We start from the raw sequence: 16140 nt of genomic DNA on the forward strand, positions 1-16140 counted from the left end.
AAGTAATAAAAATAAATAAATAGAGTAAATAATAGGTCGTAAATGATCCTAGCTATAAATAGCAACATGCTAAGTTTTTCAGACAGACTCCTCTGCCTCTCATTTTCGTTTTTCCCCTTCTCTCAAAACCCTTTCTTTTTCCCGCAGCTCACTAAATCTGTCTCAGAAAAATGACGATCTCGGACTCATTCATCGTTGGATCGTCGTAAAATTTAAACACCAGGTTCGAAACCCAATTACTAGCATTCTAACCGTTGGGAATTTCAAAATCATGTCTGAGCTTATAGGAAAACCATTCGCATTGTAGCCTGTTAATTTCCCGCAGAAACTCCAAACTGTCTCGGTAAAACTATGATCCCGGTTACGTTAACCGTTGGATTTTCATGAACTTTGGGTATGTTGTTGGAAATTCAATTGTGCACACGTCCACCGTTGGGATTTGCGAGATGATATTCATAGAGGGAGAAAAGGGAATCGCATGAAGACAGTACAAGTGGAGATTTCAATCTCTTCTCTGTCTCTCTGACGTTTGGGAATTCTATCGGAGCAGTCGGAGGAATAACTGAAGGAATCTCAGGGAATCGCTAGAGATGCTACTATCGCTGGCTGAAGACACGTGAGTCCGCTCAGAGATAAGGGATGAGTTATTCACAATTGGGGATTAGTGAGAACATATGTAGGGATCCTTAGAGATATCAATTGGAATGAGTTTTGGGGTGTTTTTACAATTTTCATTTTATCCTTATAATTATTACAGTGAATTATATATGTTTGACAGACCAATTGTTGTGAAATTGATATGTTATTGTGTTGAGCGTGAACCCTATAAATCGAGCATTTTTTCTAAGTAATATGAATTGATGAAATAAAGTAAGGAAAAATTTAGAGAGGGATATTGATTTTGTATTTTCTCTCTTTCTTGTTTTTTTTAGGTTTTTATATATAATTTAAAAAATTAATGCCATAGTTGAAATTGACCAAAGTGTTCATATAATTATTTAGAATTTGTGCATTGCAACCTTACTTTGATATTTGTGATTCAATATAATGTACGCTAGCTTATATATATAGAGGTAGTTATTTATATTAATAATTTATGTAAATAATATTGTAGAGTGTTATAGTATGATTCCAAAAATTATTAAGTGTTGGAGTTTGAGAATATTATGGTTAAATTTGATGAACAAGTGTGTGTTGTACCTTACGAATATCATTAGAAATGTTATGAGATGGTTGATGTGATGTTATGAGATGTTAAAGTGTGGACATGATATTCGATTGTGAATAAGTGGATGTGTTTAACACTTGATGTTACATTAATTATATTGTGAGCTATGAATTATACAATAACCCGACCAGTGTTTATGCGCAGTGTTAAAGATAAAGTGTAGGTTCCTAGTTAGGAACCAGTGTTAAATTGTAGCGCAATTGTGTTAAACATGTTTGAAACATGAGTGTGAGGTCGTGGTATTGTATAATTCATGAGCAGTGTTTATAAATGAAATATGTGATGAATTATGGAATAATATGTTGCCTTGAGATTATAATATTGTTATTGAGATTGAGTAAAAGTGTAAAGTATAACATGTGTTGAATTGTGAGATACGTGAAAACATGTGATGGTGGATTGTGACATTATGAGATGTGAAATTTTGAATGAGTTTTGGTTGTGAATAAGTGTGTTATTAACTCTTGATGTGACATTATTTGTGTTGTAAGCTGTGAATTGTACAATAACCCGACCAATGTTATCTTGAGAAAAGTGTAAATGCACAGTGTTAAAGAGAAAGTGTAGGTTTCCTATTTAGGAACCAGTGTTAAATTGTAGCGCAATATGTTGTACGTGTTTAACACACGAGTGTGAGGTCATGGGTATTGTATAATTCACGAGCAGTGTCTGTGTGCTAAAATGATTTTAGGGGTTGGACCTGAATCAGGAGGGAGATGCCCTGACGGACTCTTCGGAGTGTAGGCCTTGGGGGTCATCGGGTTTGAGTGCTCCTTTAAACCTGTGCTGATCCCATATGGTTGGAGCATTCTCGCAAAACATCGTGACCCTGACTGGTCTCCCTATGATCTTACTTAGTGAGAGTGACCTGACAAACCCATTGTTTGGTGTGTCTTGTTATGTACTCCTAAGCGCCCTAGGGTGGTTTTTCACTGACATGGTACCACATTGCATATAGGCTTGAGTCTTAGCATAACTGTCTCATGCGCTTGCTAATTGTTTATTATAAAATTGATGTGTTATTATGTCTTGATCAGAGCGTGTGATTCTTGTGTAATGTGATTGATGATTGAAAAGTGAACTTTGAATGACAAAGTGGTGGAATTATGTGAATTACGTGTAACTAAGTTTTATTTGGTTTATATGATATGTATATCAAATTGTCTTGTTTCTCTATTAGTTAGGAATGTGATAACTCACTCCCCGTGTGTTGTTTGTGTTTGGATCCTGTGATGATCTTGAACTTTGTGTTCGGGGGAGCAGATGACTAGGTGAATTACTTTAAGGAACCATGTGTTGAAGGACGTCGGAACACAACGCTCTGATAGGATGTGGCATTGGGGTATAGGGTTTTATAGATGGCCTTGTTTGAGCCGAAGTGAATTTATTATTTATTTAGAAAAGTTTTATGATGATGTTATAAAGGTAAATGTGAGTCTGCTACCCTCTTGAAAGACTTGTATTTAAATATGTTTTAAAAACTTGAATTAAGTTTAATTTTTTTTAATTATTTCTTTTATTATTAGTACATATATGTGTGGGGTAGAGGGTGTCACAGATTGGATTTGGACCAGTTCAAGTCCTTTGGATATGAAGACTTAGCAATCTCCACAAAAAGTCTATTGGACTATGGATGTTTGGAATCAATCTTGATTCCTTCATTAGATAGATTTGAAGGATTTAACCCCTCAATTAATGAGGCCATAAACCTAATACAGGCAGAAATGATGGATTACATTGCCATCAAAAGAATAATTTGCTTGAGCAATTTCTTTGCTCAAAATTATCCCTACCATGTTATGAAACTCCTACTAGAGGATCATAGAGACTTTCCCTGCCTGTTCAATGATGAATACAAGACTTGGGATGTACAAGGTAACACACAGTACCAATACAACCTCATGAGGCCACAAATACAAGGGAACCAATGGTTCTTCTCAGAATCAGACAAACGAGAGTTTGACCTGATAAGAGAAACCTATGATACAAAGTTGTTCCAACCATCATACAATGGGAAGTTCTTCATTCCTTTCCCAATTGACCACAACAACAAATTGGTTCATTTCTTCCAAAAAGAGAAGAAAGATAAAGAGATTTACGAAGCCAGTGGATGTCATGGACAACAAACTCCTCCTTTTCCATCCACTGATCTCTCAATGGAGGACTCATCAGACATTTCTGCTCTGGAAATATCCAAGACGAAGAAGAAAGCGTTACTATAACAAAATCCACAAAGAGTTGATCAAAAGACAAAAGCATCCTGCCAAAATACAGATGTAAATTTAAGACGGGAATCTTTACTATTGCAAAGACTCTGACACTGAGTCTATCTATAAAATTTTATTGTAAAATGGGCCATGTGACAAAGTAAATGAATAGTAATTTTACTGTTATTGACTGCAATGGTTTTGTGTTACTATATAAGATGGACCAGATTGTTTAAGAAAAGTCTAAAAGTAAATAATATACGGTTGCGCGCCTAAAGAGTTTTGCAATTTAAATTATTAAGGTTAATATGAAGCTCAAGTGGGAGATTCTTAGGAATTTTATAATTCCTACTTAATTAATTAGTGTGGGCTACAAATTATATTTATCATTTATATTAGTTATTTACATTTATGGGCTCAATAAAAGTGATCTAATTTGGTGAGCCTATTGGACTATCATAAGACATAAATATGGGCTTGATAAGCGGAAACCAGTTTGGCCCGTTAGGGAATAATGAGAACTTTAACAGGTTAAAACCTAAAGCAAGGTTGTGGTCCCTAATACACCAAATCAGAAATTGTAATCTCTTCTCCCCATCTGACGAGAAACCTAAGGTCCCAAAAGGAAGACGATGATTTGGTTGAGGAAGAACACAAAACCAACAGTTTCTCAGACTCATCAATTTCGTTGCTTATCATGGATCCATGTATTTTTCACAATCCCTCTTTATAATCTAACATAATGTGTTTCCAGTGATTATTGATATTTTATTAAGATCCCTAAAATATCAAACATATATAACTATTTTCTCTTTAAAAATATTTGAAATTTTAATATACATAATACATATGCTTTATATTCAAATGTGATTCTAATTGTAATATACATGTTAAAAGAGTGCATCAAATTTCAATAAAGAAAAAAAGAAAAGAGTGCATCAGATCCATGATTTCAATTCTAACTCATGTTAATAATATCATATTATACATGTTATTTTGAAAAAGGTGTTTTCAACAATGGAAACTTTACTATAAATATTTATTTATGATAATTTATTTTATATAATTGAGTACAATACATTTGTTTTTTTTTTTTTACTTTTTTTGTATATCTGAATTGTTTACTCCTATGTCTTGTTTTTCATGTTAGTTACATGTATATAGGAATTTATCTCTATTGAATGCAAGATTGATAAGTGTTGATGATTTGGTAGGCTTCATATCTTTTCTTATGCAACATTTGTTTGTATAAATTAAGATTTCATCCCTTGATCTTATGCACTTAGCCTAGTACTTGGTATGTGCTCTCAAGTTGGTGGTTATTGTATATCTATATTGATTGATACTTTGGTTAGGTAGTTGTGATCTGTTTATATGTATCACAGTTTAAAATTATGTATGTTGAACACATCTTGTACATATGTTGAATGAACTTTATTGCATACAAAAAAAAGTATGATTTCAAAAAGTATTCTTTTGTTGAAGTTTGAGAATATTATGGATAGATTTGATGCACATGTGTATGTTGTATCTATGAACATTGTTATGAATGTTATGAGGATGTAAAATGAACATGAGGTGAATCAAATAATATCATGGTAATGTGTATGTGGCCCAAGTCTGTGTGGGGCAAAGATCACCTTGTTAAGTTAATGTGAAAATGCCATGATATCATGTGGACATATCATGTTGTGTTTTTCGTGGGACGCTGTTGAACTAACCAAGGAGGATATAAATGAATTGAAGTATAACTCTATCCTTGGTTTGAAATCTCTGTGTAGCTCATGTTGATCCCATGAGTCAGAGTATCCTTGCGAGACTGAGTAACCTTGACATGTCACTGACAATCTCATCTTAGTGAGAGTATGTTGTCAAGTTTCTCATGGTTTGAAAATCTGACAATTTCATGTCCTCGAGGTTCTTGGGCTTCTTTCAAAATGTTTTTAATTGGTACTACATGTATATAAAATCATAAGTTAAAATTGTGTCGTAATGCATGAGTGTATATTAGAATGTGTATGGTTATGTGAATATGGTACAAATGTTTACCATGAGTGATAATACATTATTTTTTAATTGTTTTTAATTCTTATACTGTTATATACGATGTATATATCCCATGTTTGTTTGTCTTGTTTTTTTTGGGCTGATTATTTTGCAGGCGAGATTCGGTACCATGTTAAGGATGATTCTTGAGGAAAGACTTAAACCTCAATTAGTACTTGTAACTTTATGTTTTTTATGGGTTATAATGCTCTAGTAGGTTCTCACACCTCTAGACTTGTGTTTATTTTCTTTTTGGAGTTATGTTTTTAATTTTAATGGTTTATTTATGGATTTTAAATGGCCTTTTTTGATTATTATTATTATTATTTATCTATACGAGGACTATGAGGATATTGAAGTTATGTGATACCTTTTATCTTATGAGAAATTTTTTTAAAAAAAAATATTTATATATTCTTTTTCTCTTGCCTTATTTCTATAAATAGTTCTGTGAAGTAAAGGGTGTTACAGATCTTGATGTAAGCTCCATTGGAGCTTGTAGGCCTAGGATCTTCTTCATCAATGGATTCATTTGCTTCTTGGAAGATGAATGGCAGCGGAATGGAGAAGGAAGAGAGAGAGGAGACGCCACTTCAAGGAGAATATGAGTCTAGAAGAAGCTTACCACCATAGGAGGCCATGGATAAGAGCTTGGAGGAAGAAGGAGATGAATGAAGGGAGAGGAATAGAAGAGCACGGAATTTTGTGCTCTAAAAGAGCTCTGAAATTTGAAGTTTAATATTCAAATTATCAAAGTTGGAAAAATGCACACACATAGCCTCAATTTCTATTCAAATTTCACTTGAATTTGAAATTGAATTTGTGGAGCCAAATTTTGGAGCCAAAATTTCACTAATTATGACTAGTGAATTTCAGATATGGTTCAACCCACTAATCCAAGATCAAGTACAATATTCTCCACTAAGTGTGCTTAGGTGTCATGAGGCATGTAAAGCATGAAGGACATGCACAAAGTGTGACTATATGATGTGGCAATGGGGTGTAGCAAGTAAATGCTCACCCCCCCCTCTAAAATTTAATTGGATTGGGCTTCTCCCAATTCAATTAAATTTATTTCTCAACACACACATCAAATATTCACTTAATGCGTGTGAAATTACAAAACTACCCCTAATACAAAAACTAGTCTAGGTGCCCTAAAATACAAGGGCTGAAAAATCCTACATTTCTAGGATACCCTACCTACATTATGGAGCCCTAAATACAAGGCCCAAAATTAATGAAACCTTAATCTAATATGTACAAAGATAAGTGGGCTCATACTTAGCCCATGGGCCCGAAATCTACCCTAAGGCTCATGAGAACCCTAGGGCCTTCTCTTGCATCTTTGGCCCAATCTTCTTGGAGTCTTCTATCCAATGCCATTGCGGGGTAGGATTGCATCATTCCCTCCCCCTTGAAAAGGATTTGACCTCAAATCCAGAGGTTCTTGAAACTCATGGATTCTTTCCTCAACACCTGTAAAAAGAATAAAACCATATATATTAGTGATGTTGGGTATGTTAGAGTACGATAAGGACTGAAAACCCCTTTCCTGGTCATCTTCCCATGAGAGAATATAGTTCTTCACCAACTCAATGAGTGATGCTACAAGTATAGAAAAATATGGGACAAACCTTTTGTAAAAGTTTGTTAAAATATTGAAGCCCTAAATTTCCCTTATACTTGGTGGAGTAGACCACTCAGGAATGACCTTTATTCTCTTAGGGTCCATGGGAAGCCCTTAATCACTATTTAAAAAGTTAAGGAAAGTAATGGAATAAAACATACCTTTTTCTTTATTTTCATGTTGATTATTCCTAAGAAAAATTACGACAAACCTAAGGTGTTCCACATGAGCACCTAGGTTTGGATTGAAACAAAAAATAAGAACAAACCTACCTAATGAGTCCCTATGGACACAAATCATGAAGATGTTGGGTGCATGAGTGATTTTACAAAAGATTGTTTCACCACTCAACACATTCATCATACCACCTATCATAGGGATTTGGTGTCTAATAATACCTATTTTGGGCACCAACAAAGCACAAGAATTTAAGCTCTTGCAAACCAAACCCTCATCCAACAACTCCTTTACTTGAGGAATAAACTCAAGCCTAAGAGGTGTGGCAATGCTAACAAGTGTCTTTTTACAAAGGAGAAAATGTGGAGGTTGTCTAAGAGGGGAGACTTCTTTAATATTTGTCTTTATTTCAAAATGGATTTCCTTCTTAGCTAACCTCTTGGAGGAGACACTTACCTCTTTACACTCCTCATTAACCATTAAAGGTTGTCCTTCTTCTTGGGGGTAAATCTCTTTACTAGATTCTTCCCCTTTTGCTTCTTCACTTTCGCTAGAGGAAGGTGAAGTAGTAGCCTCATCTTGGCTACTATAAATGTCTTGGCCCCTCATAATCATTGTTTTCTTGGTGGGGCATTGAGAAGTAATGTGTTCTCTTCCAATACATTTAAAGCATTTCATGGAGCTAGTCTTCTCTTGCATACTAGCCTTAAGGGGTTGCTTTTCTATTGTCTTCCCCTTATCATCTTTAGGCTTAGAAGGTGTCACCCCTAAGATGCCTTGACCTTGGTCTTTCTTTGGATAAGAGTGAGAGCCATAAGATTTTGAAGTAGATTTCCTTTTAAGTTGTTGCTCCACCCTTATTTCCCAATCTAAGTTAGCCTCTACATTGTCCTTCCCATGAAAGTATGGGAGGTTAATGTTAGCCTCTTGAGGCTTTCTTTCCTTTTCTCTTCTTTGGGAGTGATGTTCAGTATGTGAACTATGGCACCCTCTATAATAGTCGCTAAGTTCTTCACTTAAACTTTTGCAAGAGTCATGACTACTATAGGAGACATGTTTTTTTATTTTCATTTCTTTCATTATTTTTCTTTTTTCTTCCTCTCTTATTTTCTCTCTTTCATCTTGATTTATTTTTTCCACTCTTTTTTTACCTTTTTCTTTTCTCTCTTATTTTTGTTTCCACAACTTAAGGGATCTCAACTCATCTAATATCTTATACAAGGGATCCTTAAGAGTAGAACCCTCACCATTAACACTAGATGAAGAATGAAGACTCATGTTGGTTCCTAAGTTATGGTTCTTTCTTGTTGGGGGTTTGAAAACAAAAGGTAAAAGAAACTATGGTTGAAACTAGCCAAAATAAACACTAAAAGAGGTGTGAAAGATAAGGTAAAAACTAATTGGTAAAAGGCAAGCTGCCTAGGCGATTTGACAATGGAGAGTAAAGGAAATAAGCTATGAAAGTAAACAAGAAATTAAAATGCAAGAAATGCAAACTAGGCGGATCCTAAGAGTGTTTGGATGACCTCATTTAAGGTTCCCAACAAAACACTCACTATCCTAAGGGAAAATTGCCTAAAATTATTACACACAAATTGAAGTAGGGTGACCTATTGGAGGCTCCCAACTTACTTCCAATGAAAGGCCTTGTTACAAAATTTGAAAGAAAAGTAAATTGTCAATTACAAAATTACAAAAAAAAAGTCCTTAATTGTGGTGGCTATTCTCTCTTTGGTGTTTCACTCAATTTGGAGTGCTTCTTAGTCCAATAGCTCTTAAGGTGGTTGGCCCCTTGCTTCTTGACTCAAATTCTTCAAGGTATGACACCAATCCTACTTTCCAATTCCCTATATGGCAACTCACAAGCAAGGAAACAAAGAGACAATCAATAACCAAAGACAAAAAAAAAAAGAAATGAAAGCTAAACCAATAGAGTTTTAACAATACAAATTTTCAAGGATTATTCAACAATTAAAGCAATGAAAAACACACAAAAGCAAGCTAAGACTCAAAGAGAAACCTATAATGGTTCTAGAGTATAGTAGAAAAAAAACTAAAAAAAAAGACTCAAGAAACCTCTAGTTTTGGCACTTGTTTTCACAATAATTTTCAATTGAAATTTCAGAACTAGGATTGGTATAAAATAGTCATCAATTATAGAACAAATTTTGAGCCAAAATCACAAGCACACTTCCCTTTCACTTCTTTTTTTCCTGGACACTGATTTTTCTACCAACTTGTGTGATTTTACTTATTTTTTCCTTTAATCCAAATCGATTGTTTCTTCTTTTTTTTTTTATAGTTTTGGTCCAGATGTCTAGAAAATTCAGTAAAAATTTCAGCTCAAAACATGTAGTGATCAATTCCCAGTAATTTATACAAGTTCGTATGTTCAAGCTGCCAGCACCAGTGATTTCAACCTAGAAATCAAGATTACTGTTTATGTTGCTTAAGGCTTGGATAGTTACAATTTGTATTTGTTTATGCTCAATTATCTTTAATAACACAATTCAAGAGAACTTAAGACTTATTTGATTCACAAATCCAGCCACAACTCAGCATCACAACTCAACTTCATCATAGGCATCATGTAAGAAACTTAGAAAACAAAAAAAAGAGTTCAACAACAAGACTACTTCTAGGAATTGATTTAGAACATGTTATGAACTAAATAACATGCATGAATTACCCTCAAAATTCAAAAGATAGGCTAAGAATGACAAGAATACATGAACAAATGTATCTAGAATTCAATCAACAAAATAAAAATTCAACACAAACTTAGAACATAATGTGACAATTACTATGATTAAACATGACTCTAAGACAACATGGATTAAGTGATTTACACTTAGATTTTTGTGTTTTTTTTTTCTAATCAATATTTTGGAAGAAAATTTAGATCTAAGGTTCAGCACCAGAATATTATGAATGAAAAATGATAGAACCTAAAATCAACACAAAAAACATGATTCAAGAGTAGATCTACAAAATTTGAATCATTGAAATGCAAGAACAAGTGTAGATCTAAGATTTAATCGGTTTATTTTTTTTAATCTACTCTAAACAACACCAAACCACAAGACAATGGAGGATATACATGGAGAATAAGATGAAGAACAATAAATTAAAGAGAATTCACCGAACAAAAAGATAGAGGAAGCAAAAGAACATCACCTAGATGAAAATGCTCTTGATACCACATGATGTCAGCTCATGATCTTGTCTACCTTCATGAATCCAACACCACCATCAAACAATAATAAATGATAATGTGTGCATGCACTAATCCTTTTGTGCTCTTAGCACCTCTAGTGTTGTTATTAATATATTATTGTTGCTGATTAAAAAAATTGATAATGTTATGCTTTAGTTTGATATTAATTTTTTTTTATGTTGTAAGACTCAATAATATATAAGACTTGTGGACAATGGTTAAGTATTTCTTGTTGCATTTTATTTGGTATTCACTTTGATGGAAATGTTTTATTATTTAGTTATCTTGAAAGAAGACTCAATTACTAAGAGTTTGATTTTTTACAATATTTAAAGGGTTTTTTTTTTCTAATTGTTACTTTAAATCATGCATGTTATTTTCAATCATTTTGAAATTTATAATTTAAGTTATCTTGAATCTTATTACCTTTTAAAATTCAATTTTTGTTACATTAATTAAACACACAGGTCAATAAGTATTTTTAAAAGAAAAAATAAAATAAAAAATTGAATTTGCAAAGGAAAAGAAAGAGATTAGGGAGGAAATAGCAATTGAAAGGAAATAACAAGCTTGGGAAAAAAGTTGCAAGGGAATAAGGAGGGACTTGTGAGGGAATACTTGTAAGCAACAACAACAAAATCATGATGGTTTTGAATCAAGAGTGAGGGAATAGCAAGGGAATAACAAAGGTTTAGACAGAATAATTGGGAGGGACTAGTGAGGGAAAAATCATAAGGATAGAAGGTTTTGCAATGAAATTATTGCAAGGGAAAAATCGCTATAGCATTTTGACGGATTAGCAAGAAAGATTCGTAACAAATTAGTGAGGAATTATTCATTCTAAATCATCTATCTTATGAGGAATTTTTTGAAGGAGTTGCAAGGGAAATCATGAGATCAGCGAGGGAATATTTTCCTCACTAGTTATCAACCTAAATTTAGTGACACCGACTTCTCTCAAAAATTCATGGCAAACTTTTGCGAGGTATTAGTAAGGGAAAAGTCTCTTGTTAATCAACAACTTTTTTGTAGTGAGAGATCTTTTTCATTAGTGACAACATCAAGAGCAAATGCGGATAAAGGAACAGCATTGCCACAATGGTGTCCTATGGACAGAGAAAATGATAATGAGAGAGAAGAGAATGAGGACAAAGAGGGGTAAGGGTCATTATGGTATTTCAAAAAACCATTAATGTTACTTATCCATTAATGTTAACCACTAATGTTACTTATCCACCATAAATCACCAATCCCATTTGACCACCTTATCCTGCTTAGTATATTATAGAGGAGTACTAACAACATATTCTTTGTCACACTCCTTCAAATACATTATTTTCTATTATTGAAAATTACAAAATTAAAAGAAATAAAAATTAAATAAGATGTGAGACCCATACAATATTGTAATTTTGGATAAACTTCAACCAATAGAATAAAGTATGTTCAAAATAGTGTATTAAAAAGTGTGTTCTAACATTTCTTTATATTATATACTCATAAATGATTAAACTTACTAAAAATGAATGTTGTTGAAACAAAACAATTAAATGTTCAAATCTTGAAGAAGCTTTTTGTAATGGGAGTTTTTTTATACCTATGAATAAGTTAAGTACCAATAGATTTACAACAACTTACAAACATGATCGATCAACCAATTAAACTAGATTGTTTTAGTACTTATAATTAGAGTTTAATCTTATCGATTCCTGTTTGATTAAATGAATTTATCCTACACTTAACAAATATAGAAATACCCTGAAAAACCTAAGAAAATGTAATAAACCTTTTTGTGCATCCACAACAAAGTGGGTTCAAAAGTATTTAACCGAATATTAATTTATTAGAGTAATTGTGTGCAAGTTCTCTTAAATTTTACGCAAAGATATATAGCGTAATGTATACTTATGGTTCAATCGTTAAATTAATTAATGAAACTTTATATTATTTTTTGAGACAAAAATCTTTATATTCTTTTTAAAAATTAACAGGTTATTTTAGATACCCGGCCTATATATATGCGTAGTTGTTATATTTGTGAATTATATAAGCGTTTTTAATGTTATTCAACGTGATAATGGTAGTCAAAACAGTTTATAATTATATGGAGTTACAATCAAACCTTCACCAGCTTTGTCTTCAAATCCATGGACCTGCCACTTTGCGTTAGCGTCATATTAAAGTATGCTTTCTAAGGAAGATTGACAAATAATTTGCATTGGTAGTGGAGAAAAATCATAAATATTGAAGACTGAATCTGGCTGACCAATGGTCCCCAAGGCATAATGAGCTCAAATGAGCCACTGGGTAACGCCACATAAACTTAAATAGGAGACCAAGAATTTTTATAAGAGTAACTTTGTCCCCTTGTTTGTGTAGGAGTAATCAAAAGTAGGTCTTTGATCATTAAAATCACACGCCTCCTAATGTTTCATACAATTTTCTTTTCTTTTAGACCATAGGGAGCCTTTGGCTTTGCTTCCTCCTACAAAAGAAAGGTAGCTACAATAGTGATCCCACCATTCCTTGGTGTTTTGGAAAGAAGACTGAAGTGAACCATAGACTAGTACTATTGCTTCCTTCTTGGCCCCTCTCCCCTTCTTTTCCTTTTGTTTTTCTGCTTTATCTGTATAGGAAGGGCATATTTGGGACTCTGCGTCCTTTAGAAAAACAAAAGGCAAGTTGACAAAGGTTAATATCTAATTCACTACCGTACTAATGGGGATGAGCAAATAATAATTGAAAAATCAATACTACCTTGAAGGTTATGGGATACAGAGATTTGCGATATCTTATCAAAAGGGGAATTCTTTTGAAAACATACATTTTTAACCATTTTTATAATTAATTTTTTTTTGTCAATTTAATTGTTAAATTTCATGACATTACCGTAACAATATACATTAAATTTTAGCTCATTTAAATATTTTCATTAACATTACATTTTAAATGACACATAAGATGCTACCAAAAAAAATATAACACATGAGATATTAAAATAAAATAATATGAAAAAATTGATTTTGAATTATATAAACATTTATAGTTTAATATAGTTATAAGAATTTTTAATTCAATAATTGAATTGATAAAATCTATGATGCATGACAAATATTAAAAGTATAGTTTTTGTCAAACTTATAATGTGATGTCAATATATCCTCTCTCCACGTGTACTGTAGCCAAGAGACATGATGATTAAGCATATTTGCACTTTTCAAATCCACTCACTTAATCCCAATCACTCATCATCCCCCAACATCTTTCAATAAACAATACACAACGAATGACTATAATTTATATAGAAAATCCCCTCATCCTTCGACACATTTATTTATAGCATATTTGAACACACTCATTTTTCTTTCTTTCTTTAAATCAAACGACGGCTTCCAAACTTAATACTCAAATATATTCATCAATTAGGATCGAATTAATTAAGATGAGAGAAATTTGAGGATATCCTCCAAAATTTTAGGATTTTAATAGAAATTGAGAAATACTCTTTTCCTATCTCTCCCTCCCTCTCTTTTATGTATCTAAATTGCTCACTCAACTATTATCTCAGAAAATAATTATACCTATATCGTTAAATTTCTCTAAATACAGCAACAACTCCCCTGTGGTAATTTCCAGAAAATAATCCATATACATTTATTTTTATTTCATCCTACTTCCAACTCATTTTTCTTTCTATCTCTCTTTTTATCTTCTATAATTATATTATATATATTACATCTCTCTTTTTATCTTCTATAATTATATTATATATATTACATCTATTATTTTCTCTATTTTTTTTACTGTCTCTTTCTTTTGTTTTTTTACCAATATACATGCACCCAAAAATTGCGTCTATACTTATCATTGCTCATAATTCGTTGGTAACATCTTTACAATCGCACATCACATGACACACGAAAACAATACACTCTTGTTTGTGACACATCTCACATAGGCTAGCTAGCTAACAACATCATTACAACACCACCATGCAATATTATTCCTCAAACTTTTTTAACTTATGTCTTAGTTGGCATCCCATGGTTTACATTATTTACACGTACACCACACCCAAAGACACTACTAAAGTGTAGCTCCCTCAATTCAAACCCAACAAAGACCTTGATTCACTCCCCATGTCCCACGTCCAAAGCCCCATAACCAATCTTCTAACATCACCATCACACACACACATATAAAAACCCTAATTTTCTTTCTTATCACAAAACCAACCCTCCCCAACTCTTCCATCATGAACAACACCACACACCACAAAAAGCCCTCCTCCGGGGACTCCTTCTCCTTCCCTAGCACCCCAACCCCGGACTCGGCCGACTTCGAGTTCGGCTCCCTCACGCCGGACTCGTCCTCGGCCGAGCCCTTCGCAGGCTCTCCGGCCGACCACCTCTTCTTCAACGGCCGCCTCCAGCCCCACTACTTCCCCATTACCAGCCGCACCAGCAGCACCAGGGACTCGCTTTTCTCGTCAAGAAGCAACAGCACCAACAGCAGCTGCAGCAGCGCCAGGACAAGCTCCAGTGACAGCTCCGAGCGAAAAGCCTTCCACAACAAGCACAAGGGTGATGGTGGTGGCTCACTTAGGGCAAAGACTCAGTCTCATAATCAAGCATATTGTTCCCAGAGGTGGCAGTATATAACGCCGGTGCCCGCCGCGTTGAGCCGCGACGGCTCCGTAAGAAAAAGGAGGGATACAAACCAAGGGAAGAAGAAGAAGAAGAAGGACAAAGGGTCCAAAAGCAACAACAACAAAAACAAAGATAACAATAATAAAAATAATAAGGGTGTTAGGTTGAGGTTTGGGAAGAGGATTTTGCGCTGGTTTCTGATGGCTTGTAGAGAATGCCATGCCATGGAACCTTCATCCAAGGGTCGTAATAAAGAGATTGTGATTTGATGAATGATGATGTTGAAAGGAAATGTGAATAGTTTAGCTTATGCAACTTTTGTTTAGCTTTTTTTTTTTTTTTCAAGTATATGGGAGTTTGGGAAGATATATATAGTAGTATATATATAAATTATATATGCTAGGATTTGTGCAATTGTGCATGTGGTTGCCACATGAATTTGTTTATTTCGCTTGTCGATGCAAAAATCGACGGGCTTGGTTTTGGATCTCCGAGTATTTGTGACTAAAAGAGTGGTTTGAATTTGACCATTGAAGAAATTTTTGCCTTGGATATTGTGTGTTGTGCTGTGAAGTTGTTTGTGATGGTATATATTATTGGTACGATAACTATTAACTACGGAAGAAACTTATTTATGCTTATTTTTATCTCATTTTTAATTTTTTTATTGTTCTCCATTATATTACTTTTTTTTTATATATAAACCAACAACAACACCTACCATTTATTAAAGATAGTCGAATAAAAGCGATAATATTCTTCCTAACGACTCGAAAGACTATATTACTTGTTATACTACTACTTTTTTCCTTCTTTTCGTCTCTTGTTTACCACCCCCAATTCACTTTTTTTTTTAAGTGGAGTTGTCATTACTCATTAACTACACTACTAAAGTGAGGATTGCATGTTAAGAATAATGAATGCAGTTGTTTGACATTTCCATATAAAAAGATATTAGCACGGTTATTCCTATTCCTATTCCTATA

At 33.5% G+C, this 16140-nt stretch overlaps 1 protein-coding gene across 1 annotated transcript; it reads left to right on the forward strand.

Moving 5' to 3' along the window:
- The first annotated feature begins 14760 nt into the window (after positions 1–14760).
- LOC102659452 (uncharacterized) lies at positions 14761–15423 on the forward strand. Its single transcript, XM_006582598.1, has 2 exons — positions 14761–15257; positions 15366–15423. Exons 1-2 carry the CDS (start codon positions 14761–14763, stop codon positions 15421–15423), a joined length of 555 nt encoding a protein of 184 aa, XP_006582661.1.
- The last annotated feature ends 717 nt before the right edge of the window (positions 15424–16140 follow it).

Source organism: Glycine max, chromosome 6 (assembly GCF_000004515.6).
Source record: "Glycine max cultivar Williams 82 chromosome 6, Glycine_max_v4.0, whole genome shotgun sequence".
NCBI lineage: Eukaryota > Viridiplantae > Streptophyta > Magnoliopsida > Fabales > Fabaceae > Glycine > Glycine max.